Source organism: Centroberyx affinis, unplaced genomic scaffold, assembly GCF_046629955.1.
Source record: "Centroberyx affinis isolate AG114_WGS23_722 - 3 ecotype Tasmania unplaced genomic scaffold, CSIRO-AGI_Caff_v1 ptg000428l_1, whole genome shotgun sequence".
Taxonomy (NCBI): domain Eukaryota; kingdom Metazoa; phylum Chordata; class Actinopteri; order Beryciformes; family Berycidae; genus Centroberyx; species Centroberyx affinis.
In genome coordinates this window covers 49,120-71,964 of record NW_027279092.1, presented here as the reverse complement: position 1 = coordinate 71,964, position 22,845 = coordinate 49,120, and the positions used below count along the sequence as shown (strand labels likewise).

Here is a 22,845-nt window from a genome sequence, read left to right as displayed (position 1 = left end):
TCGTGGTAGATGGCTGGTTTGATTGTGTGGGCGTTTTACCTTGTGTTTTTATACATTTTCGTGCCTTGACAATCTCCTCAACTTCTTCTTAGGTGGGTGCACAGTGAATGTGCTTCGTTGGCGGAGCCTCCAGAAGACAAATGCATCTGTGTGCTCTGCAAAGAAGCTCAGCAGCAGCCTGTCACTCAAGCATACACAGCGGAGATGCAAACCAGAGAGGCATCTGAGGAGACTGAAGGCCAAACGAATTTGGTGGAGATGACAATCCAAACAGATGCAGACGAGGTGACAATAGAGCAGACAGACTTATCAGAGGTCACACTAGGACAGATGGGCAAATCAGAGGAGGCGTTGATAGCTCAGGCTGAGGCCACGGCTGACAAAGAGACACCTATGGAGTTGGGTAAGTCTGGGTCACGCACAACACAACACAAAGCTCACAAAATTTGCCATTTGCGATTTATATCAGACTAGAAGGAGAATGTGATTGGTGTTTGTATGTCCCATGTGTATTTGTGTAAGCTAATTGGTCTGTTTTGGCTTTAGGGCTAGAGGCTGAACTTGTTGAGACAGTAGAGGTTGGTGAGAGCACCATGGAGGAGGAGCCGCAGCTAAAAACTGAAGAATCCACCTCTGAGGTGCCCACTGCTCCACCTGAGTCTACAGGTAAACACAAGACACATAACAGAGATTACACATTTTCATAAAACATGCCTTTTGAAATGAACACAAGGCAGTAGTTGATTTTTTTTACGATGGTGTATCTAATGATAGATTTATGAACGATAACACTAATAACCATGCATTCCTTAACCCCAAAAGAAGAATGTGGAACAACAGAACAGGGGTCCTCTTGTCTACCTGCTGTTGAAGAGAGAGCAGAAGAGGCTGTCAGCCAGCTGGCCCAAGCCACCCCTCCTCAGGACTCCATGGCAGAGACTCAGTCTAATAATCCTAAGGTAGAACCAACACCAGTGTCACAGCAGGGCCCTGAAAACAAGGAGGAGGGGAAGCAGGAGGCCAAGCCCTCAGTGGAGCAAAAAACCTCACCTGAGTTATTAAAAAGCAGCTCTGAAGACATGCCTGCTACTGAACCATTCAATCAGTCTCCACCAAAGTCACCAGCTCCTCCTGCCTCTGTGGAAGAGATGGAACCTGTGCCCACAGCAGTGACCAAGGCTGATCAGCAGGACAGAAGTCCTTGCCAGGGCCCTGGGTCTCCTCCTCCTCTTTCTTCTCTTCCTCCGGCCTCTCTGTCAGTAGACACACAGGAGTCCCTCTCTGCTGTGGACATGGAGGGGAGGCTGCTACCTCACTCTGAGGAGGAGGAAGACGAGGACGAGGAGGAGGAGGATGAAGAAGAGGAGGACGAGCAAATGAAAGGAGAGGGGCAGATGGAGATCAAGCAAGAGCCGCAGGAGCACGAGGTTAAGCCAGAGCTGCTGCTGGATGATATGTCCAACATGAGCCATGGAGATGAGAGCAGCAGTGGGTTTCTGGGCTCCCCAGGAGAGCCCGATTCTCATCTGTCCATGGAACTCGGCCTTGTGCCTGTTGGTCGCTCACGCGGCGATAACTTGCTCACTGAGACTGATGACTCGCTGCCCTTTGACCCCCTCAAATGCGACAGAGAGAAGGTGAAGCGGAGAGGATCACCGGGACGCTCACGGGTCAAACAGGTAACGTCACCATTTACAAGGTGGTTGATGTCAGCAGTGTGAGCTCGTTTCACCAACTGACGTTATAGCATAGCTACTGTTTTCCTATATTGTAATCCACCATAACCATATTGGTAGGAAATGCGTGTGACATCATGGGAGTACTATGATTATATTGTATGTCATTGTCAGTTCTAACCATTACCAGTAACATGACCTGACAGTGAAATGGTTTTCCCTCTGCTTTCAGGGGCGGAGCAGTAGTTTCCCTGGGAAACGGCGACCTCGAGGGGGTGGTGGAGGGAGGGGTCGTGGTGGGAGGTCACGCCTGAAAGCCATGGCCTCCTGCATCGATGCCTTCTTGGTGAGCTGTAATTAACATGCCATTCAGATGTTTTTTCTCATTCACGTAATTATAGTGTTGTCATATAATTATTGTTGTCATAATTTATGATTTAATTATGTTGGGCATGTTGTTTGTAACTGAATGTATACCTTCCTCCACAGCTAAGCATGACCACAGAGACTGGAGTAAATAAGGAGGAAGATGATGAGGAAGATGACACCATGCAGAACACTGTGGTTCTCTTCTCAAACACTGATAAATTTGTCTTGCTCCAGGTACAGCTCTCCTTATACTTTGACATTTCCAGTTACCCTGTGGCATTTGCCGTGCCAAGAACCACAGATGTCACTGTGTTGATTGTAACACAAATGGACTCTTTGTTTCCCCTCTTTCCATTTTCTCTTCCTACTATCCCTCCTTTATCGTAGGACATGTGTGTTGTGTGTGGCAGTTTTGGAAAGGGTGTGGAGGGGCAGTTGCTGGCCTGCGCTCAGTGTGCCCAGTGTTACCATCCTTACTGTGTGAACAGCAAAGTAAGCACAATCAGTTTACCTTGATTTTTGCCATTCACACCAACTTGTTAGAAACTATGTTCAACCAGATAGATTAAACATATAATCTTCTTTTTTTATAGATCACCAAGATGATGCTCCGTAAGGGCTGGCGCTGTTTGGAATGTATTGTGTGTGAGGTGTGTGGAAAGGCTTCGGACCCCTCCCGTCTGCTGCTGTGTGACGACTGTGACGTCAGCTACCACACGTACTGCTTGGACCCGCCCCTGCACACTGTACCCAAAGGCGGCTGGAAATGCAAATGGTAAAAAAAAAACTCTTGGACCATGATGCTTCGTTCAGCCTTGTAGCTTTGAATGGGGTCAAATGGAAATGAATCCATGCAAATTTGCATATTATGTAAAATGTTCGTGCCTCAGCCCTGCATTAGCGATTCAGAGGCCGAGTTCTCTGCCTCTTGTTTCTGTAGCAACAAAAAACTGCTGTTCACATTAGCTTTTGTACCTTTGAAATCCTATACAATACCTGTGAAAAGATTTATATAGTGCTTCACTGCTCCTGTGCAGGTGTGTGTGCTGTGTGCAGTGTGGTTCTAACTCACCGGGTTTCCACTGCGAGTGGCAGAACAACTACACCCACTGTGGCCCCTGTGCCAGCCTCGTCACCTGTCCGGTATGCAGAGAGAACTTCATGGAGGAGGAGCTGCTGCTGCAGTGCCAGCACTGCGATCGGTGGGTACCGCTCATTAGAACAACACACGCACCAGACAGAGCGACGGGTGGGTGTTCATTAGATCACAGCTAATGAAGACTAGTGGGGAATGGATTATTTATGTAGAATTCATATCATGAATTATTCCATAACATCTTTGATATGCAGTGTGATTTGTTAGCTGAGAAGAAGTTTGTGTATCAATGTATTTCTGTGTGTGTCTGTGTAGATGGGTGCACGCTGTTTGTGAGAGTCTGTACACAGAGGATGAGGTGGAGCAAGCCTCTGATGAGGGCTTCGCATGCACATCCTGCACCCCCTATGTTCCCAAACCTGTGGGTAAGTCACAGAACATCATTCAGTTTTAATTTAAGAGTTAAAATGGTTTCAGAAGTGTACTAATGATATTCATGTGTTTACTGATGACATGATTTTTCTTTCCTCTCTCTGCCTGCTTTTTACCTTTGTTCGCAGTAGTTGAGTCAGCCATTATGGCTTCAATAAAGATCAAAGAGCCAGGTTAGTGGATTCTACTTGTGTTTTGTATCACAGCCAAATTCTGCATGGTTGTCTGTTGTATGAATTGTTACTGATCACTCAGATTTGAAAATGTCATGTGCTTTACAGAGCCCCAGTTTTACCGGTTGGAGGGTGTGTGGCTGACTGAGTCGGGCATGTCCCTTCTGCGCAGCATCTCCATGTCTCCCCTGCACAAGAGACGGCAGCGCCGCTCCCGTCTGGGCACCCTGTGTGGTGACGGAGGCCCTGACGGAATGGAGCTCAAGGAGGTAGAAGGAGACGGGGAGGAGGGCAAAGGTTGGTACCCTTTCTCATTCATTGGTGATGAACAGTATTTTAGGAACCACCAGCACTTTGGCTGAGTTCAGTGTTGTCTTATATGTCTAGCTTGTGGGGAGCCCATGGAATGTGAACCCAAGATGGAGAACCCAGGGAGCCCAGAGAGAGAAGGTGGGGCTGAGAGGGACATGGGTGCAGACGGTGGCACTGATGGCATGGCTGACTGTGATGGTCTCAAAGGGGGGGCAGAGGAGACGGAAGATAGCAAGAAAAGAAAGAGGAAACCCTACAGACCTGGTAAGTTTGAAAAGTTTGACAAAACAACTTTGTGCAAGCAAAAAGTATGTGTCTGAGCAGTTATATGGTTTTACATTCTGAAACTGTACCAGGGATTGGAGGCTTCATGGTGCGACAGAGGAAGTGTCACACACGGATGAAGAAAGGATTTTTCGCCCAGCTGGCTGGAGAGACTACTCTAGATGGACAGCCATTAGAGAGAACCATTGAGGACGGTCAGTGACAACAGTAGACTGTTTAATCTCATTTCATCCAGTATTGAAACATTTTAATAGAACAATTCCACAAGTCTCAAATTTGCTGTCAACCGGTGGGAGTTGCAATGAATCAACAGGCAGGGGTTCATTGCCTTGCTTGAGGACATTCTGATAGGACATATTGGCTATTGCTGGGATTGAACCTGGGACATTCTCGCTATGGGACAGTCTCTAACTTCTAGGCTACCCTGCCATCCCTAGTGGCAGGGTGACCCCAGATTTTGGTGGCTTTGTTTCATATGAATGTCTTTACTTTGAGAAACTAAGTTTTATGTCTTTAATGTCTTTTCTATAGGACCCCACCCTGACACGGACAACATAATGGATCCCAAACCAGTAGAGGGTGAGGAACAGGCCAAGAAACGGCGGGGCAGGAAGAAGAGTAAACTTGAGGACATGTTTCCAGGTTATCTCCAGGTGTGTGGTCTCTCTGTACTCCACACTTTAAACGGCTATGAAACCTATGTTACCCAGTAATATAACTTTCATATCTTAAATGTTTGTAATTCGCTGCAGGAGGCTTTCTTCGGAAAGACACTGATGGACTTGAGTAAGAAAGCTGTCATGGTGCCCCCAGCGCAGAGGCCAGGAGCGTGCCCTGTCCGACCCTCACTGCCAGCACTGTCAGGGAACAGAACTTCTGCCCCGGAGGGTAAGACCTCTAACTTGACCTGCAACAGATGCAGCCTCTCCCAAATGATTTGTTACACTGTGTGTGGAAATGGTCGGTACAGAGTGTGTGACCTTTGCGCTTCTGTCCTCAGCTGATGCCAAGGATCGGGTAGTAGAAGCCTCTCTCCTGTCTCTCAAGCAGGAGGGGGGTGAGGCACCTCAGGCTCAGGGAGAAGGTGCAGGTGAGTGTCTGTTTTGAAAGAGACTGCTGGTCAGTATTCTGATATTTTGGCCATTGGAGGTTAGTGGGTTGGTTTAAAATTTCATGTTTCTTTAGGAGTTTCTGCACCATCCTCATCTCTGAAGGACCAGGCTTCAACTGATCATCATGGCTCTGATGCAGAGAAAAGTGAAGGTAGTTTCCTGATGGGATGCTTTATGAGGATATGCTACATTCACTCAGGGAATTATGTGATATCAGATGTTTACATCCTACTTTACACACTGTATGTTCCAGGTCTTCCACAAGGGGTGGAGAGTCAGGACTCTGAGCAGTTCTTCCGGAAGGTTCTGGGAGTGTCAGAGAGCTCTTCTTTGGGGGGCATGAGGCCCATCCTAGAGGGCAGTAAGGGAGAGCTCAACCGCAGTGCTCTGCCACAGAGACCTCTCCTCTCAGGTATGCATACCAGGGGATGCCTACAGATGATCAAATTTTGAAAATTGTTTGAAACCCAGAACCATATTTGTTGTAGGATTGAGAACTTTTGTACAGTCTAATCACTGGTTGGGTTTCAGAGAAGTTTGGCTTGTGACTCAAACATGGAAAATCTCTTTCAGGGTCCCTGCCCTCAGCTGGAATGATGGATGCCTTCCCTGGCCTCTCTCAGTCGCCATTTTTTGACATGCGGTAGGACCAATACTACATTGCCCCAAGTGTATTTCATTTCAGCAAAATCTGTAATTTGTGATTATACAACAATTCATTCATCAACAATACTTGGCTGGGTGAAAAAGCAGATACACGATTACATTGCAATTTTTTCAATTTAGAATCGATTATGCTAGTCCTGATATTGATAAGTGTAACCCTGTTATTTTATGTAAGAGCAGGTTTTGTTTTTCACATTTGTGAAGACTCTGCTCCTGGATGTGTCACTATAGTGATCGTTTCACTGCAGCTTTGAGAAGTACTAAACTAAAGTGGGTGGACAAAATATGGTAAACGCCATACATATAGTACCCAATAAGGAGCAGGCACTGCCTTTGACTTTCAGAACACCTTCAATCCTCCGTGGATTGTACAGTCATATAAGAACAAAGAGTACTGGTATAGTGGACCATGCTTGAAGAAATCGTCCAGTTCTCTAGTTTACTTGTGCATATTTAAGTTCAGCCCACTAGAGCACAAAGAGTGGTGCACTGCCAGAGTCTGCCACATGTTTTTACAGTTATTTCAGTGCCTTACAGCACACAGAAATATGCATTGTTTGCATTGACTCAATGTGTCCCCTAATCCATATAATTAATGCAATAATCATGTAGCACAATACTAAAAGCATACTCTATATAGTCTCTATACATACTCTATATGCTGAATTGTATGTATTCAATGCAAATTTCAGTCATAAATACTGTACATGATATTAATGCCGAGTGAAGTATCATATTGTGACCCACAGTATTAAAATCAAATTGTATTGTGACATCCTTGACAATACCCAGCCCAGTAAATACCCTCCAATCTGGTGTGTTTATAGGGACCGGGGAGGGCTGTTCAGTCCAGATGGGGGAGAGGAGAGCCCCTGGGCCACTCCCTCTACCCCAGCAACCCCTTCCACCCCACCTACCCCTACTGAGGCAGAGGGCGATGGGCTGTCCTACAACCAGCGCAGTCTTCAGCGATGGGAGAAAGATGAGGAGCTGGGAGAACTCTCAACCATTTCCCCTGTGCTCTATGCCAACACCAACTTTCCCACGCTCAAGCAGGACTATCCAGGTGAGTGTGGAGGAATTGATATTCCAATATTTACATATTAAAGTTATTCCATATTGTCATGCTTTTTCAAAGTCTAGGTTTATATCATGAATAGACATAATAGATTATCTCTATTGCCCCCATCACAGACTGGGCTAGTCGGTGTAAACAGATCATGAAGATCTGGAGGAAGGTATCAGCTGCTGACAAGGTTCCTTATCTGGTAAGTTGTTCTGTCACTTGATAAGAGAAATGTCTTATAGCGACTGAAAGATTCATTTTAACTTCACCCCTGTTTCTCTTAACTCAACTGTGTGTGGCAACGTTTTTGGACAATGATGACTGGAAACTGCTTCTGTTCTGCAGAAAACCTGAACGAAACAGCCACTCACAGAGTTTACAGTTGTGTGATGTGTATGCAATTTTTGGAGTCAAGGGTATTGAGAGTAACACCATAATAAAACAGTATGATATGAACAGTTAATATTTTTTAATTTACCTCAGTCAATTTGGGATTAGCATTCAAGCTCAGCCTAAACAATGTATGATGTCTGCCATTGAACAAAACCGTACTTTTTGTGTTATATGACATTCAAGTGAAATATTCTTGCCATAGTCTTTTAATACTTGTTCTAATGTCTGATTTCTCTCTTTAGCAAAAGGCCAAAGATAATCGAGCAGCTCAGCGGATCAACAAGGCACAGAAGGTGAGTTGAAGCATCAACCTATATTATGAAGATGAATGAAATGTAGCAGACGATCGTCTTTGTGCAGCCTGTTCATTTGGCCTCTGTACTCCCCTCTGTTCCTCTCACAGCAGGCAGAGAGTCAGGTGTGCAGGCCGATCAAGACAGAGCCAGGGCGTGTGAAGGCAGAACGGCCCAGTCTACACCTCCAGATCCCTCCACCCTCAGGCTCTGTCTCCACCTCTTCCCAGCCCAGCTCTGCAGAAAGCCCATTCCCCTTCCCTCCGGATTCAGGATCATCCTCTGCCTTTTTCCCGGATGGACCTGTCAAGACCCCGGGGTCAGCTGAAATCCGGACAGATCCCTTGGCCAAGCTGCCTCCTCAGTCCCCCCACCATCACTCCCACCCCAACACACCCTTCTCCCAGGCTGGGGCCAGCCCCTTACAGGCCTCCTCCTCAGGTTATCCCGCTTCCGGCCCACAGGGTCCTCCTCAGGGACGGCCGGCCAGCCTCGGCCCATTCGACATGCAACCAGGGACCCCTGGAACCCCCCGACGGGCCCAGCAGGTTGACCCCTACTTCAGATCACAGCTGCAGCAGCAACAGGGTCACCTACCACAATCACAGCAAGGCTCTCAGGAGTCCCTAGGACCCCCAGAAAGCCCTCGTTCAAGAGGTGCTGGGCCTGGGGAGTCACCTCTCTTCTCCCCACCCCACACTACCCACTATGGAGACCCTTTCAGAAGCCAGCAAGGGATGGGGCAGCCAGAATATGGTTCATCCCCATCCCCTTCTGCAGTGGCCTCTTCACCTGCGGGCATGGGGCAGTACAGGTCTGATATGAGTGCACCTTCTCCCCGCTCCTCTTCAGTTGGACGACCTGACCTAGCCACTGGCTCCCCTGCTGGGATGATGGAGTCTGGGGATGGTTTGTTCAAGGCACCTATGACGCCACGGATGCACCAAGGGGAGGGTGGGGCACTTCATCCCGGAGCTTCCCCCAGCCACCCTTCTGAAGGCTACAGGCAGTCTCCCTCCACCCCTTACTCTGATCCCTACGGCCAGCCACCCCTCACTCCCAGACCGCAGTCAGGAGACAGCTGCTCCCCTGTTCCCCAGAGACACCCTGTATCCCAACAGGAACCCATCCCCAGAGTGCCCTCTAGCCCCCAGTCCCAGGGCAGCTCTCAGTCTCCCCTCACTCCTGGAGGCCTCTCCAATGATGCTTTCTCAGTCCACTCTCCTGCTAACCCTCGTTTCCAGTCCCCAGACCTTTACTCTCAACCACCCTCAAGGCCACAATCTAGAGACCCTTTTGCTGCTCTCCACAAGCCCCCTCGTCCCACCTCTGTTGCCCCAGAGGGAACCCCAAATTACAAAAGCTCACCTCATCCAAACCAGCCACCTCCACCCCCTCCCACCTCCAATCCTATGGGGGATCCTCTCTCTGGGAAGCCTTCAGCACCTCCTCCTTTCAGCCGCAGCCCCAGCACGGGCAGCTATCAAATGACCCAACAGCAGGCTCAGATGGCTCAGGCTCAGATACAGCAACCTCAGACACAAGCTCAGCAGACTATGGGGGCAGACAACTTCAATTCCAGGGTGCCACCTCCTTCTGGGTGTCAAGATCCCACAGCTGTGCGCCCTCCGGAGACGCCTCATCAGCCAGCTATGCCAGGCACCCAAGAAATGCCTGACATTTCAGCAGTACAGGATCCTGCGTTAGTGGGTCTCAGCCCATCTGAGTTGGAGAAGCACAGACAGGTATTTATACTGCATGTCAGTGAATAATCATCCTTTACTAGCTCCAAGGTGTGCTACTAAATGGTGTCTCTTTTCCTCTGCAGCGCCAGAGACTGAGGGAGTTCTTAATACGACAACAAATGCAGAGAAACTCCATGAGACAAGAGAAGGAGGCTGCTGCTGCTGGCAGTGCTTCCCCCGGCTGGCCTGGAGGAGAGATGGGAGCCTTTCAACAAGACAAGGCCCACAGAGCACCGCCACCTTATCCACAGGTACATATTAAGCAGTATGCTATGAAACCGTAAAAACAACAACATCATTGCAGGAGTGTCCATGAATTCCTACCAGTTCCGCGTTAGGCATGCTATTCTGTAGCTGACTCTGTGGTTTGTCCTCCCTGTGGAAGGGTGCGAGCAAAACAACAAATCAAGAATAGAGTATCACAAATACAGGCAAAAAAGTACATTTACCTTGGTTTTTGCTGCTGTTTATCTTTGGTTTACCATGCTACTCTTCCTGTAGGATCGTGTTGCTACTGCTACTGCTGGAGCTCAGGCTGCTTTGGCAGGGAAGATGCCCACGGCTACTGGTGGAATGGATGACAAGCTCATTCGCCCACCACCTACAGGAACACCTGCCATCATGGATCCCAGTGCACTAAGGTAAACACTTTCTAATGTTAGAATGACATACATTGTGAAATTATGCAAGACTTTTCAGTGTCTGCCACACTTATCTCCAGTGTTTGGTGCAGTCCATTTAGATTTGGTGGCCCCCAACAACTGGGAAATTGCCCCCACAATTAGAATAATGAAATATAAGGAAAATTCAGCATCTGCTCAATATTGCATATTGCTCAATTACAATTACATATGGGCAAGTGTCCGTATGTCATATCCAAATAATAACCATTTCTAAATTGCAATACTACTGGAACTGGAATAGAATGAGCCCAGGAGCAAACCTGGATCTCAGAACCAAAATTAGTCCCACCCCATACATCTACAAAAATGTTATAGTAAACTCTGCTTTTATCGGTCATGATTTTTTTTCTTTTGTATGTTTTTGCCCTTCAGGGCACCAGGGCCCACCAAACCTCAGGGCATGTATGCCCGTCCACCATTCCCTCCTCAGTGGCAGGGCCAGGCTCCGGGTCCACGGAGGTTTCCCCAGCCTGGCATGGAGGCTTTGGGTGCAAGACACCATCTCAACCCGGCTGTCAACATACAGGCAATCCAGAACATGGCTAACCCTCGTGCCATGATGCCAGGACCTGGAGGAGAGGCCATGCAGCAAATGGGGCAGGGACCCCCACCACAGTTCATTGAGCTGAGGCACAACTCCCAGAGACTACCCCTGGGACCCCAGTTCATGCCCCGAGGGCCCCAGCCCAGACCACGTCTCTATGTCCCACAGCAGGAAATGGCAGCACCTTATGTTCAGCAGCATCCCATAGCTCAATCTGGTGACATGCAAGCAGAGGGGGGCAGTGACTCACAGCTGGGGTTACAGCAGGGTGGGCTATCCATCTTACTGCCTCAGCAGTCTACTGGCCCTGCATCACAACAGCCCCAGGCAGCTACTCCCACTCCCAACACTCCTAGCACTGAGCAGCATCAGCCTCCACAACCTAGCCTAGTTGCAGAGCCCCAGGCTCCCACGGTAGACACCAGTGTGGAACTTCCAGAGCCTGATCTGGAGGGATTAGGTGATGCCCCTGGAGATGGAGGTGTGGAGGATGAGGATGATTTGGCTCTGGACTTGGACCCTGATAAAGGAGATGATGACCTGGGCAACCTGGACAATCTGGAAACCACTGATCCACATCTAGATGACTTGCTCAACAGTGATGAGTTTGACCTGCTGGCTTACACTGACCCTGAACTGGACCAAGGAGACCCTAAGGATGTCTTCTCGGACCAGCTCCGGTTGGTTGAAGCAGAAAGTGAAGCACCTTCATCTTCCTCTGGATCTGCACTCATTAAAGTGGAAGAGAAACCCAAGGTGGAGCCAGGACAGAACTCACTCGCAACAGGCCCTGCTACTGCAGGGGTCTCTGCTTCCCAACTGCCACCCTCCTCAGAAACTGTTGGTGCCATCAAAATCAAACTAGAGGATAGAGGCCTGACCCCTCAGCTTCAGCCAGGACAGACTGTGGTGAAAGATGAAATGGGAGAGGCTGTGTCCATGCTACTTGGTGGGACCACACCATCAGCCAAGTCAACACAACCAGAAAACCAGTCAGCTTCACTCAGCTCTGTTCGGTTAGGGGGGCTTCCATACCCTCTGCCGGGCCAAGCTGATCCCTTGTCCTTCCCTCCAGCTACTCCACACCCAGATATAGGAAATGATCCGCTGGGGCTGCCTGACGTAGGGGGCCAGCACTCCCCTGCCATGGACCTGGCCAAGGTGGAGAGCTCTTTAGATGGTGAGCTGCCTCTTCTAATCCAGGATCTGCTGGAGCATGAGAAGAAAGAACTGCAGAAGCAGCAGCAGCAGCAGCAGCAGCTCAGCTCCCTCCATCAGGGAGGGATGGCAGCTCATATGCCTGGCATCCCAGGTCAACAACCTAACCCACAGGCACCTGGGCAGATAATGCTGCCCCAACACCACCGTCCACCACCCCAGGGAATGATGGGTCAGCCAGGGATGGTACCCCGTCCTCCGCATATTCTGCAGCCGCAGCAGCAGCAGCAGCAGCAACAAAGGCTCATGGGAGCTGGAATGGCACCTCCTCCTCACATGGCTATGGCTCAGCAGCAAGCCATGATGAGGATGGGGCAGCCTGCAGGTATCCATCCAGGTCTTAATCATCAGCAGCAGCAGCAACCACAGATGGTCAAACAGTCACCTCTGGCCAACAACTTCTTCCCTGATAAAGGTACCATTATCTGTCACTGTCATTGTTTTATGTGATTTTTTTATGTGTTTTTTTTTCAATACTTTTTCCCATACTGTTATCAGATTTATTTATTTGTTTTATTCATTGTCACAGATTTAGACAAATTTGTTACTGATGACATCATTGACCCCATTGCCAAAGCAAAGATGGTGGCACTCAAGGGTATCAAGAGGGTGTTGGCACAGGACCCAATGGGTGTTCCCCCCGGCATTAACAGGTACTTTTTATGTTATGTTACATAATTTACTGTAGTACATGTGACTTAATTGCCACCGTATTGTGGTAACTTGAGACATACTACAGGATAGGCAGCGTTACTGGTATGACTTTTTTTAAACCATGTTCAGTTATGAAGCAAATTTTTGCAAACCTTATGATGCTTTCTCTAGGCTATTGCCCTCCCCTCCTTCTCCACCAGGAGTGTGTTTGACTTAGTATGCAGTGATTCTACAGTTGAACTCTCTAATGTCATATCCCTGTTAAAAAAACAAAACAAAAAAACCCTGTCAGCTGGTGGTAACACTATAGTAAAATGTAACCATTTACCATGGTTTGAAAACATATCCCTTACAGACCCTTCAGTTCAGTAAGGTGCAGGAATTACTACAAAATTGTATGCTTTACTTTTTCTCCAGGCAACAAGTTTCTCTGCTTGCCCAGAGGCTGGCCTCTGCCCCAGGCACAGATCAGGGTCAACTTACATCTGGACCATCAAAGGTATGCTTTCTCGCATTTCAGTGAAAGTGAAAATGGTTTGTGTAATTTAACTTCAAGTCTGTTGTCTTTGTTGATTGTTTTAATATTTTCTTTTTGTGCTTAGGAGGGAGAAACCAGTGACCCAGCCCAGACAAGGCCTAATCCTCCCCAGTTTGTGCAAGGAATCATCAGTACGTTCTACTAATGCTGTCTCTTGTTGTGAAATCGTGTAATCATTTGAAAATATGTTAAATTGCTTTCCCTCATATTGTTTTATGGATGTCTCAAAAGTTGTTCTCTTCTGTTTCAGATGATGCAGAACAGCACCAATATGAGGAATGGCTTCTCCACACCCAGCAGTTACTCCAGATGCAATTAAAGATTTTAGAGGAACAGATTGGAGCTCACCGCAAGTCCCGCAAGGCACTGTGTGCCAAGCAGCGCACTGCTAAGAAAGCTGGCAGGGAGTTTGCTGAGGCAGATGCAGAGAAACTCAAGTTGGTTACAGAAGAGCAGAGCAAGATCCAGAAACAGCTTGACCAGGTATGGAGATTTTGAAGATTCAGATATGGAGAACTTCAAAAACGTACTTTCCCAACTTCACTTGTCCCCTATCAGTGGCACGTGGCTCCTTGAAATTCCAATTCATATCTGTTCATATTTGTTGTGTTCTAGGTACGGAAGCAGCAGAAGGAGCACACCAATCTTATCGCGGAGTACAGAAGCAAGCAGCAGCAACACCAGCAAGGCTCAGGTCTTCTGACCCCAGGGCATTCCAACCAGGGCCCCCCTCACATGCTCTCCAAGATGCCCGGCCAGATGATGATGGGCCAACAGGGAACTCCAATGATGGGCCAGCACCCTGGAATGATGCCCCAAGGTGGAATGCCTGTCAGAATGCCCCAAGGGCAGCCCTTCATGGGAGGAGCCCAACCCCAGCTCCCTGGAGCTCTTGGAGCCAGGGCCCCTGGTCCTCCTGGAGCTCCTGCAGGGTTCTTCCCACAGGGGCCTGGAATGCAAGGTGCAGACCCCAGGCTTCTCCAAGAAAGACAACTTCAACATAGGATGCAGATGGCAAAACTCCAACAGCAGCAGCAGGTGATGATGGGCCAGCAGCAGATGCCACACCCAAGCCAACAATCTGGTATGATGCCACAGCCACAGCCTGGTATGATGGGGAACCCTCTTATGGCCCAACAACAACCAAACACTCAACAGGGAATGCTGGCTAACCAGGCCAATCAGCAGAGCATGATGCAGGTTCCCCAAGGAATGGCTGGAGGCCAGCCTGTGGCTCCGCCACCACAGAACCTTATGGGAGGCCAGCCCATAAACCAGCCTCAGGGCATGATGGCAGCTCAACCTGGGATCATGGGGAACCAGCCTGTCGGGCCACCCCAGCAGCAGCAGAGGCCTCAGGTAATGATGGGCCAGCAGGGAATGGTTGGATCTCCAGGTCATCCTGGCCTCAGGGGTCCCCAGGCCCAGTTGACTCCACAACAACAAAACATTCTGGCCCAGCGTATGCTTGTGTCTCAGCAGCAGCAGAATGTTGCCAAGAATCTAGCCCACCTTCAGCAGCAGCAGATGGCACAGCAAAGACAACCAACACAAAGCTTAATCAATCAATCCAGCCAGGAGCAAGGAGGGCTCTCCCAACCTTCCACCCCACAGATGGGTTCCTCTCCATCAGCAGGAAGTATCACACCCCAACCACAGGGAGCTACTGAGGGCTTGCAGCAGGGGTTTCCACAGGACAGCCAGAACACAGGCCCCAAAGAGGGTGGGATTCTCAGTCCTGATCCAAGAACCCCACCACAACGGAGTGGGCCTTCCACTCCCAATCAAATGGCCCAACCAGGCTCTGCAGGAGATCAACAAACTGATGTGGGACAACAACAGCGGCAACAGCAGCAGCATCAAAATCAGGTTTATATGGCCCAGCAACCACAACCAAATCCTCAGTCTGTACCTCAGCAACAAACAGGTTTGGTTGGAAACCAGCAGACTGTCATGCTTCCTCAAGTGCAGCAACAGCAGCAGCAACAACTTCAACTCTCTCTCCAGAGGCAGGGGTCCCTCAATGCTGACAAGTCTGGTTTGGTCACAGTAAAGGACGAAGTGCAGCAGATGGAATTCTTACCCCAGCAGCAACAACAGCAAACTGTTCAGAACGTCATGCAGCACTCACAAGATCCCAGCATCCAGCAGCACATCATGGGCCAGAACCACCCTGGCCAGCCGCAGCCTGGTGTGATGGGTCATCCTAGTCCACAGCAGCAAGCCCTCATGGCTCAGCAGCAAAAACAACAGGCCATGATGGGCATGATGAGAGCCCAGCAGCAAGGGATGATGGCACAGAGGCCTGGGGTTCCACCTGGACAGATCCGCACCCCCATCAACATCCAGGCTATTATTGCCCAGAACCCTCAGCTCCGCAATCTTCCCCCAAACCAGCAGTTACAGCACATCCAGGCCATGATTGCTCAGCGGCAGCTCCAACAGGGCCAGATGCTGCGGATGTCTATGGGCCAAGGCCAGCCAGGCCAGTTGAGGCCTCACATGCCACCAGGACAGGTGCCACAGGTTGGGCAGCGGATGCCAGGGATGGAAGGCCAGCAGATGCCATATGGAGCCATGGGGAAACCAGGAGCAGTGGGCACTCCCCAACAGTCAGGCATGTTGGGCCAACAACCTGGAATTGCTCCTCAGATGCAGCAGGGAATGCTGGTCCCTGGGATACAACAACAGCCACAAGTAGGACAGATGATGCAGCAACAGCAGATTATGAGAGGCCAGGTGCCATTGGCTCGTTCCCCCATGGACCAGGGGCGTATGGTCAGGCCCATGTCTCCACGTCAGCCCCATGCCAACTCTCCTGGAGATCCACAACGTCATGTCGTGACCCAGGCAATGGGGATGCGTCCACCCACTCCCAACCAAAACCAACAACAAGCCCTCATGGCAGCTGCAGCAGGCCGCTTGCAGGGCTCTCCATCCCATGCAGGCTCTCCAAGAGGTCCCTCAGTCCAGAGACATGATTCAGGCATGAGCCCAGCCACCCCAGGCACACCTCATTCAACCCACGTCTCTTCACCTTCTGTAGTTGACGGTGGCGCTGGAAGGGGGAGTCCATACAGCTATGTCAAGGCATCTCCACTCAGGTCACCTGGGGCCAAGAGTCCACTGGATTACCCAGGAATGAAAGCAGAACCTCACACTTCTGGCAGTGAAGCATCTCAAACAGCCCCAATCCATCCCAATGGGCCACAGCAAGGTGAGAATGCTCAGCAACAGCTGCAACACCAGGGTATAGAGGGCCATGTTCCTCACACACAGTCTGGTTCTAGAGAAGGGGAACTGTGCAAGATGACCCTACAGAACATCAAGCAGGAGCCAAGGGAGATTCAGTGTGACGGTGAGGGAGGAGAGGCTCATTCTGGGGCTATAAAGCGAGAAGTCACTGGTGAGCCAGTTAATTCTGGCAACAACGCTAGCTTTGTAAATTCTGGAAACATGGCAGGAGACCCTGTGGCTCAAGGCGCCAGATCTGAGACTGGACAGCAACTACTCCAGAAACTCCTGAGAACCAAGAACCTTCAGCTAGCTGCTCAGAGGCCTTCTGAAGGCATCCACAATGAGATCAATGGCCACATCAACAGCAAATTGGCCATGCTGGAGCAAAAACTTCAGGGGACCCCACGCAATATGGAGGTATGTTTTTCTTCCATACATTTATGCTATTTGCTCTCATCATACTATTGTTGGTGGGGAAAAGTTTCCCTTAGAAACCCTTACATGTCATGTTGACTGTTACAGGATCTACAGTCCATCACAAAAAGGGCTCCTGTAGCAAAGGCCAAGCGCACTAATAAGACAACTGGAGAACGAGGGCCTAACTCTCGCAAGAAGAACAAGAAGGAAGACGTTGGAAAAAGTGCTGAAGCCCTGATGAAACAACTGAAACAGGTCAGAGGAGAATATAAATGTATTTCTTAATTGATTTGGCCATTGGTGTTTGACTGGTAACAATTGTCATTTAGACTAACGGTCATTTACCGATATCATTACCATTTATCCAGGGCCTTTCTCTGCTGCCCCTGATGGAACCTTCCATCACTGCCAGTCTGGACCTCTTTGCCCCTTTTGGAAGCAGCCCAGCCAATGGCAAGGCCCAGCTCAAGGGCTCCTTTGGAAATGCAGTGCTGGACAACATCCCAGACTATTACTCTCAGCTGCTCACCAAGGTAGCACTAAACTGCAGCATGTCTATAATTGGCTTTGGCAGTCTGTAGCATTTGGCTCTCCAATGATGGTACTTGAAGAAGAACAAAGCCATTTTATGATGATGATGACTGGTGTCTTTACAGAGTAACCTCAGCAACCCACCAACACCCCCATCCTCCCTGCCCCCCACACCACCACCTTCAGTACAGCACAAGCTGCTTAATGGGGTGACTGCTGTGGAGGAGCTGTCTGAGGGCCAGAAAGGGACAGAGTCCACAGAGGAACCTATGGGTAAGCAATGAGTGATTTAGCCTAGATGAATGTTGACCTTGTTTATTTAGTCTAAAATTAATGTGCCATATACTTTCTCTCTAGATTCTGTTACAGAGGAGGTGAAGAGTGTGGACATTCTAGCAGCTCTCCCCACTCCACCACATAACCAGAATGAGGACATCAGGTATAATATTAAGTATAATCTGAATCCTGTGTGAATCAAAATGCATGGAATTAATATTGCTGAGTGGCTGTAAGCTTAGGAAATATCTTTGTCACAGGATGGAGAGTGATGATGAGGACGCTCCAGAAAGCATCATCCCAGCATCATCTCCTGAGAGTAACGTAGGCGATGAAACACCACGTTTCCCTCGCCTCCGGGAGCCCAAAGAGGAGGAGACAGAGAGAGCAATATCCCCCATCATCCCTCTCATACCTCGCACTGCCATCCCAGGTACAAACCCGACAACGGTCTTAATGTGATTGGCACAAAAATAGCTAACATCACTCATATATTTATCAGCATGTTTTGGAGAAACCCTTCAAACACTTGAGAAATGAGTAGCATTCTATTGAGAAATAAATGCCAACCGCCAACTGAAATGCAAGCTGTCAAAATGGATGAATGCACATTTTCTCATCACATGTTTAGCATTCCCAGAGAACAAACCATTTGAAGCAGCTGATGGCAAGGTAGTTTCCACATCCAACCACTGGGACAAGGCCAAAAGCAACGAGGTGGCGGTTACCTTCACACTGTCCTCTGCAGCAGCTAAGGTACTACCCCATCTTATCACTGCACCCTATTTAACCTTCTTTATCTTCATGCAAAGTTGAGAAAAACTCTTAACTCTCATTTTTGTCCAGAATCTTAACCATGTGATGGTGGCCATGGCCCAGCTGCTTAACATAAGGATGCCAGTTTCCTACGAGGTGACCTTTCCGCCTAGCCCTGGCATGCCCAGAGTGGCTGGGCCTGGGAAAGGCCCCGACCAATCAGGTACCAGCGTCCTGGGACCTGTGTTAATTTTCACACTGTTTTTTAACATTTCGCCGTATTCTTAGTTTTTTGATGAAAATCTCCTTTAACTTTCCTGACTAAAATGGCTTATGATTAACTTTCCTGACTAAAATGGCTTATGATTTTGGGAACTGGGAGCTGTCTGATATTTTTTGGGAACATAAACAAGACAGTCAAACTGGTGTTGTGCTCTGTATGTTCATGCATGTATATGATTGGATAATAATAAACCACAACTCTATTGAAAAGCATGCATTTTGGTCTACTAGTCTGCGATTGGACATTTGCGTTCACAGAATAAGGCTGCATTGAGGTTGCTATGTAATTAGTCCAAATCGCCTTATCGGCATTCTGCATGCTTGATCGCAAAGAGGAAAGTGTTTTCCAACACGATAATTGTTCTGTCCTATCATTTCATAAACAAACCAACCAAATATAGGCTATTTTTTTTATCACTGCCCAAGCTGGCTACTAAAAATCAATATTTTGCTGGCCTAGAGCATTGAGAAAACAGTCGAGCAAATGACAACGTCAAGTCTTTACTTCTGACATGGATAATCTATATTACACTGTTTATCATTTTACAGAATTTTTACTTGTCCTACATTATCATTTTTGTCATTTTGTGATGAGATAAACACCTCTTGGGACACTCATTCATATACTTGAGTTGTTGTCCTTAAGCATTTTTGGAAGTTTATTGTTCGATTGATTGAAACAGAATCTAATGGTAAGATGTTTTTCAGGGGCTGTGTGTGTGAAGGACAGTGCTTCACCTAGTCAGGATGAGTGGCTGAGGCAATTTGATGTGTCTCTACCAGGCTGCACATTGAAGAAACAAGTGGACATTCTCTCACTCATCAAACAGGTCAGTCAGTACAGATCTCTGCAGAACTCTGTTTTAATTAAGGTATTTTTTTACATTGAGAGCCTTGTGTAATGCTCATGGTGTACACATAGATCTCATGCATGCACTTTTTCTCTCAGGAATTTCCCGAGCAAGAGGACAAACCGGTCCAGCACTGTTACACAACCAATGTGAACGACTTAGATGTGCGCCACCTTCCTATTATACCAGTGGAGGAATCTCCACCTCCGTCACCTTCCCCTCCACCTCCTCTCCCATCTGTTCCAGTTCCAACTAGTGAAGCTGAACCTTCCACAAAATCAGCCTCTCCCTCCCCCTCTCCCTCCAGTCCCACCAATGTCCAGATCAAGATTGAGCCTGAGCAGGCCACTATCGCTCCTCCTACTGATGCTGAACCAGTTGATGGTTCAGAGCCTGGTGTAGCTGCTCCAGAATCAGCCACTGATCCAGCTGCTGCCTCCACAGTTCCTGATCCTGCTGCTCCTACTGAAGATGGTCTGGATTCTGCTGCCAAGGAGGACGACTCAGCTGCCGAGCCAGCAGACCCTCCAAAGGATTCCCCCACCACCATGGAGGATTCCCCCAAGGCCATCAAGCAGCGCAGGCCTCTCTCCCCTGATGCGGAGGTGGTACAACCCAAAGTGAAGAAGTGGAAGGGGATTCGCTGGAAGCGTCTTCAGATTGTCATCACAATCCGTAAGGGTGGCTCTAAGAAGGAGAACAGCCGTGAGGTGTCTGAGCTGATGGAGCGCCTGCGCATCACTCTGCGGCCGGAAAAGCTGCCTCGAGATAAACGCAAATGCTGCTTCTGCCACGAGGAAGGCGATGGGGCCACAGATGGGCCTGCCCGCCTGCTTAACATTGACGTGGACCTGTGGGTGCACCTCAACTGTGCCCTGTGGTCCACTGAGGTGTACGAGACACAGGGCGGTGCCCTTATCAATGTGGAGGTGGCCCTGCGTCGTGGCCTGCGCACCCGCTGCGCTTACTGCCAGAAGACAGGTGCCACCAACAGCTGCAACAGACTGCGCTGTCCCAATGTGTACCATTTTGCCTGTGCCATCCGGGCACGCTGCATGTTCTTTAAGGACAAGACCATGTTGTGCACCCAGCACAAGCTGAAGGGCCCCAGTGAAGAGGAGCTCAGCACCTTTGCCGTCTTCCGCCGTGTCTACATCGAGCGTGATGAGGTCAAGCAGATTGCCAGCATCTTACAGCGAGGCGACCGCATCCACCTGTTCCGTGTCGGTGGCCTCATCTTTCACGCTGTTGGCCAGCTCCTGCCCTCCCAGATGGCCAACTTCCACTCATCCACTGCCATCTTCCCTGTCGGCTATGAGGCTACACGCATCTACTGGAGCACGCGTGTGCCCAACAAGCGCTGTCGCTACCGCTGCCGCATCAGCGAGCATGATGGCCGACCCCTGTTTGAGGTGCGCATTCTGGAGCACGGCATGGAGGATTTGCACTACCGTGACCCCAATCCAGAGGGTACGACCTTAAAAAATGTCCCCACTTCATGTTATGACAGATCTCCCATGTACTCAGAACTTAAAATAACTCCCTTAACCGTCTTTCTCTTCAGGGATCTGGGAGCGGGTGGTACAGCAGGTGGCAAAGCTGCGGGATGAATCAGCCATGTTGAAGCTGTTCACTGACCATGTCAAGGGAGAGGAGATGTATGGGCTCACAGTCCATGCTGTTATGCGCATCACTGAGTCGGTAAGAATTTCCTCAGAACACACCACAAATATTATTTGCTTTCTCTCCCATTTAGATAATTTAACCCCAATATAATCTATATTGGTTATCAAGAGGCAAATGTAGGTCAGTCAGGGGATGAGGCACTTCACTCTAGATCTTTGTACTATCAAACTTCACTATGATGTATAGCAGTTATTTTCCAATAATTTCCTACAAATCATGTCTGATCACTGTTGAGCGTTATCTACTTAATAGAACATAGATGTACAGATGTACTTCTGCGAAGATTTGACCGTAATTATGAATCTTAACTAGTCTTAACACAATTCCCACAATTTCTCTTACTGAGAAAGTACTATACCTGCCTGCCTTCTCCTTCTTTCCGGTCACGTCCTTTCCCTCCATTTCTATCCAGGCGCCATGGCATTGAACAGAATCTGTATTGTTGCATAAATCAAATAGTATTGATAAATGAGATGTATAGTTTGATTTGTATGTATTATTTATACCACTTTTTAATATGAAATAAAGATACAATTTTTATGAGCTCATAGTGTATGCAGTGAGCATTAAATCCATGTGTACCTTCTTTGTAGATGGTCGTCAAGAATTGCTAACCTTCAATCACAACCATTCATCAGACATAAATCTGACCAAACCTATTAAATTCAGCCTAAAAGTTGTTGGTGACCAATAGGGTACATAGGCTCAAATGATTTACTTACCATACTGTGATTCAGTTGGACTAAAACAAAGTCCATGCTTAACATTGGTGGTGTTTGTGTTGTGTTTAGTTGCCTGGAGTGGAGAACTGCCAGAACTACCAGTTCCGTTATGGCCGCCACCCTCTGATGGAGCTTCCTCTCATGATCAACCCCACCGGCTGTGCTCGCTCTGAGCCCAAGGTCCCCACACACTGCAAGAGGTAAGGCAACATTATTTAAGTAATAAGCCATGAGAGGCCATGCTTGACGGTGATTTTTAGGACAGGTAAAAGGAGTTGTTAGGCATAACGTGAAGTGGAGTAAAACCCTCTTGGCTGTTCTAAAATCACTGTGAAGCATGGCCTCCAGTGGTTTATTGCTTTTAAATGCCAGTAATGCACCATTGGACTGGAATATTCATATTCATTCATATTGTTTGTGTCTGAAGGCCTCACACCCTAAACAGCACCAGCATGTCAAAGGCCTACCAGAGTACCTTCACAGGGGAGATCAACACGCCATACAGCAAGCAGTTTGTCCACTCCAAGTCCTCCCAGTACCGGAGGCTGAAGACTGAGTGGAAGAACAACGTGTATCTGGCACGTTCCCGCATTCAAGGCTTGGGTCTGTACGCTGCCAAGGATCTGGAGAAGCACACCATGGTCATCGAGTATATCGGGACCGTCATCCGCAACGAGGTGGCCAATCGCCGTGAGAAGATCTACGAAGAGCAGGTACATCAGCTGAACGCTCTGTTACAAAATACAGGGTTCCTATGAAGCTCTGAATATGCATGAAAAAACAATTTTTTCATTTCCAGGTCTTAAAGTTTGGGAATTGCTCTGTCCAGATA

At 48.6% G+C, this 22,845-nt stretch overlaps 1 protein-coding gene across 2 annotated transcripts in view; it reads left to right on the top strand.

The window, feature by feature from the left end:
- kmt2d (lysine (K)-specific methyltransferase 2D) overlaps nucleotides 1-22,845 on the top strand; it is a 32,025-nt gene that overhangs the window by 5,553 nt on the left and 3,627 nt on the right. The window contains exons 10-52 of one of the 2 annotated variants that reach the window (XM_071516693.1): nucleotides 93-403; nucleotides 547-666; nucleotides 823-1,679; nucleotides 1,909-2,022; nucleotides 2,166-2,279; nucleotides 2,433-2,537; nucleotides 2,639-2,820; nucleotides 3,083-3,247; nucleotides 3,457-3,566; nucleotides 3,705-3,746; nucleotides 3,855-4,043; nucleotides 4,134-4,322; nucleotides 4,415-4,537; nucleotides 4,875-4,996; nucleotides 5,096-5,231; nucleotides 5,344-5,433; nucleotides 5,529-5,606; nucleotides 5,709-5,867; nucleotides 6,029-6,098; nucleotides 6,949-7,187; nucleotides 7,316-7,389; nucleotides 7,823-7,873; nucleotides 7,984-9,618; nucleotides 9,702-9,869; nucleotides 10,120-10,259; nucleotides 10,674-12,478; nucleotides 12,593-12,716; nucleotides 13,135-13,216; nucleotides 13,320-13,386; nucleotides 13,506-13,738; nucleotides 13,871-16,909; nucleotides 17,015-17,164; nucleotides 17,278-17,442; nucleotides 17,566-17,713; nucleotides 17,798-17,879; nucleotides 17,977-18,149; nucleotides 18,348-18,472; nucleotides 18,563-18,695; nucleotides 19,463-19,584; nucleotides 19,704-21,075; nucleotides 21,170-21,306; nucleotides 22,083-22,213; nucleotides 22,441-22,726. In XM_071516693.1, coding sequence (XP_071372794.1) covers nucleotides 93-403; nucleotides 547-666; nucleotides 823-1,679; nucleotides 1,909-2,022; nucleotides 2,166-2,279; nucleotides 2,433-2,537; nucleotides 2,639-2,820; nucleotides 3,083-3,247; nucleotides 3,457-3,566; nucleotides 3,705-3,746; nucleotides 3,855-4,043; nucleotides 4,134-4,322; nucleotides 4,415-4,537; nucleotides 4,875-4,996; nucleotides 5,096-5,231; nucleotides 5,344-5,433; nucleotides 5,529-5,606; nucleotides 5,709-5,867; nucleotides 6,029-6,098; nucleotides 6,949-7,187; nucleotides 7,316-7,389; nucleotides 7,823-7,873; nucleotides 7,984-9,618; nucleotides 9,702-9,869; nucleotides 10,120-10,259; nucleotides 10,674-12,478; nucleotides 12,593-12,716; nucleotides 13,135-13,216; nucleotides 13,320-13,386; nucleotides 13,506-13,738; nucleotides 13,871-16,909; nucleotides 17,015-17,164; nucleotides 17,278-17,442; nucleotides 17,566-17,713; nucleotides 17,798-17,879; nucleotides 17,977-18,149; nucleotides 18,348-18,472; nucleotides 18,563-18,695; nucleotides 19,463-19,584; nucleotides 19,704-21,075; nucleotides 21,170-21,306; nucleotides 22,083-22,213; nucleotides 22,441-22,726 — 13,957 coding nt within the window. Of the gene's footprint in view, nucleotides 1-92; nucleotides 404-546; nucleotides 667-822; nucleotides 1,680-1,908; nucleotides 2,023-2,165; nucleotides 2,280-2,432; nucleotides 2,538-2,638; nucleotides 2,821-3,082; nucleotides 3,248-3,456; nucleotides 3,567-3,701; nucleotides 3,747-3,854; nucleotides 4,044-4,133; nucleotides 4,323-4,414; nucleotides 4,538-4,874; nucleotides 4,997-5,095; nucleotides 5,232-5,343; nucleotides 5,434-5,528; nucleotides 5,607-5,708; nucleotides 5,868-6,028; nucleotides 6,099-6,948; nucleotides 7,188-7,315; nucleotides 7,390-7,822; nucleotides 7,874-7,983; nucleotides 9,619-9,701; nucleotides 9,870-10,119; nucleotides 10,260-10,673; nucleotides 12,479-12,592; nucleotides 12,717-13,134; nucleotides 13,217-13,319; nucleotides 13,387-13,505; nucleotides 13,739-13,870; nucleotides 16,910-17,014; nucleotides 17,165-17,277; nucleotides 17,443-17,565; nucleotides 17,714-17,797; nucleotides 17,880-17,976; nucleotides 18,150-18,347; nucleotides 18,473-18,562; nucleotides 18,696-19,462; nucleotides 19,585-19,703; nucleotides 21,076-21,169; nucleotides 21,307-22,082; nucleotides 22,214-22,440; nucleotides 22,727-22,845 lie in introns of both variants that reach the window. The other variant, XM_071516692.1, reaches the window with a different exon arrangement.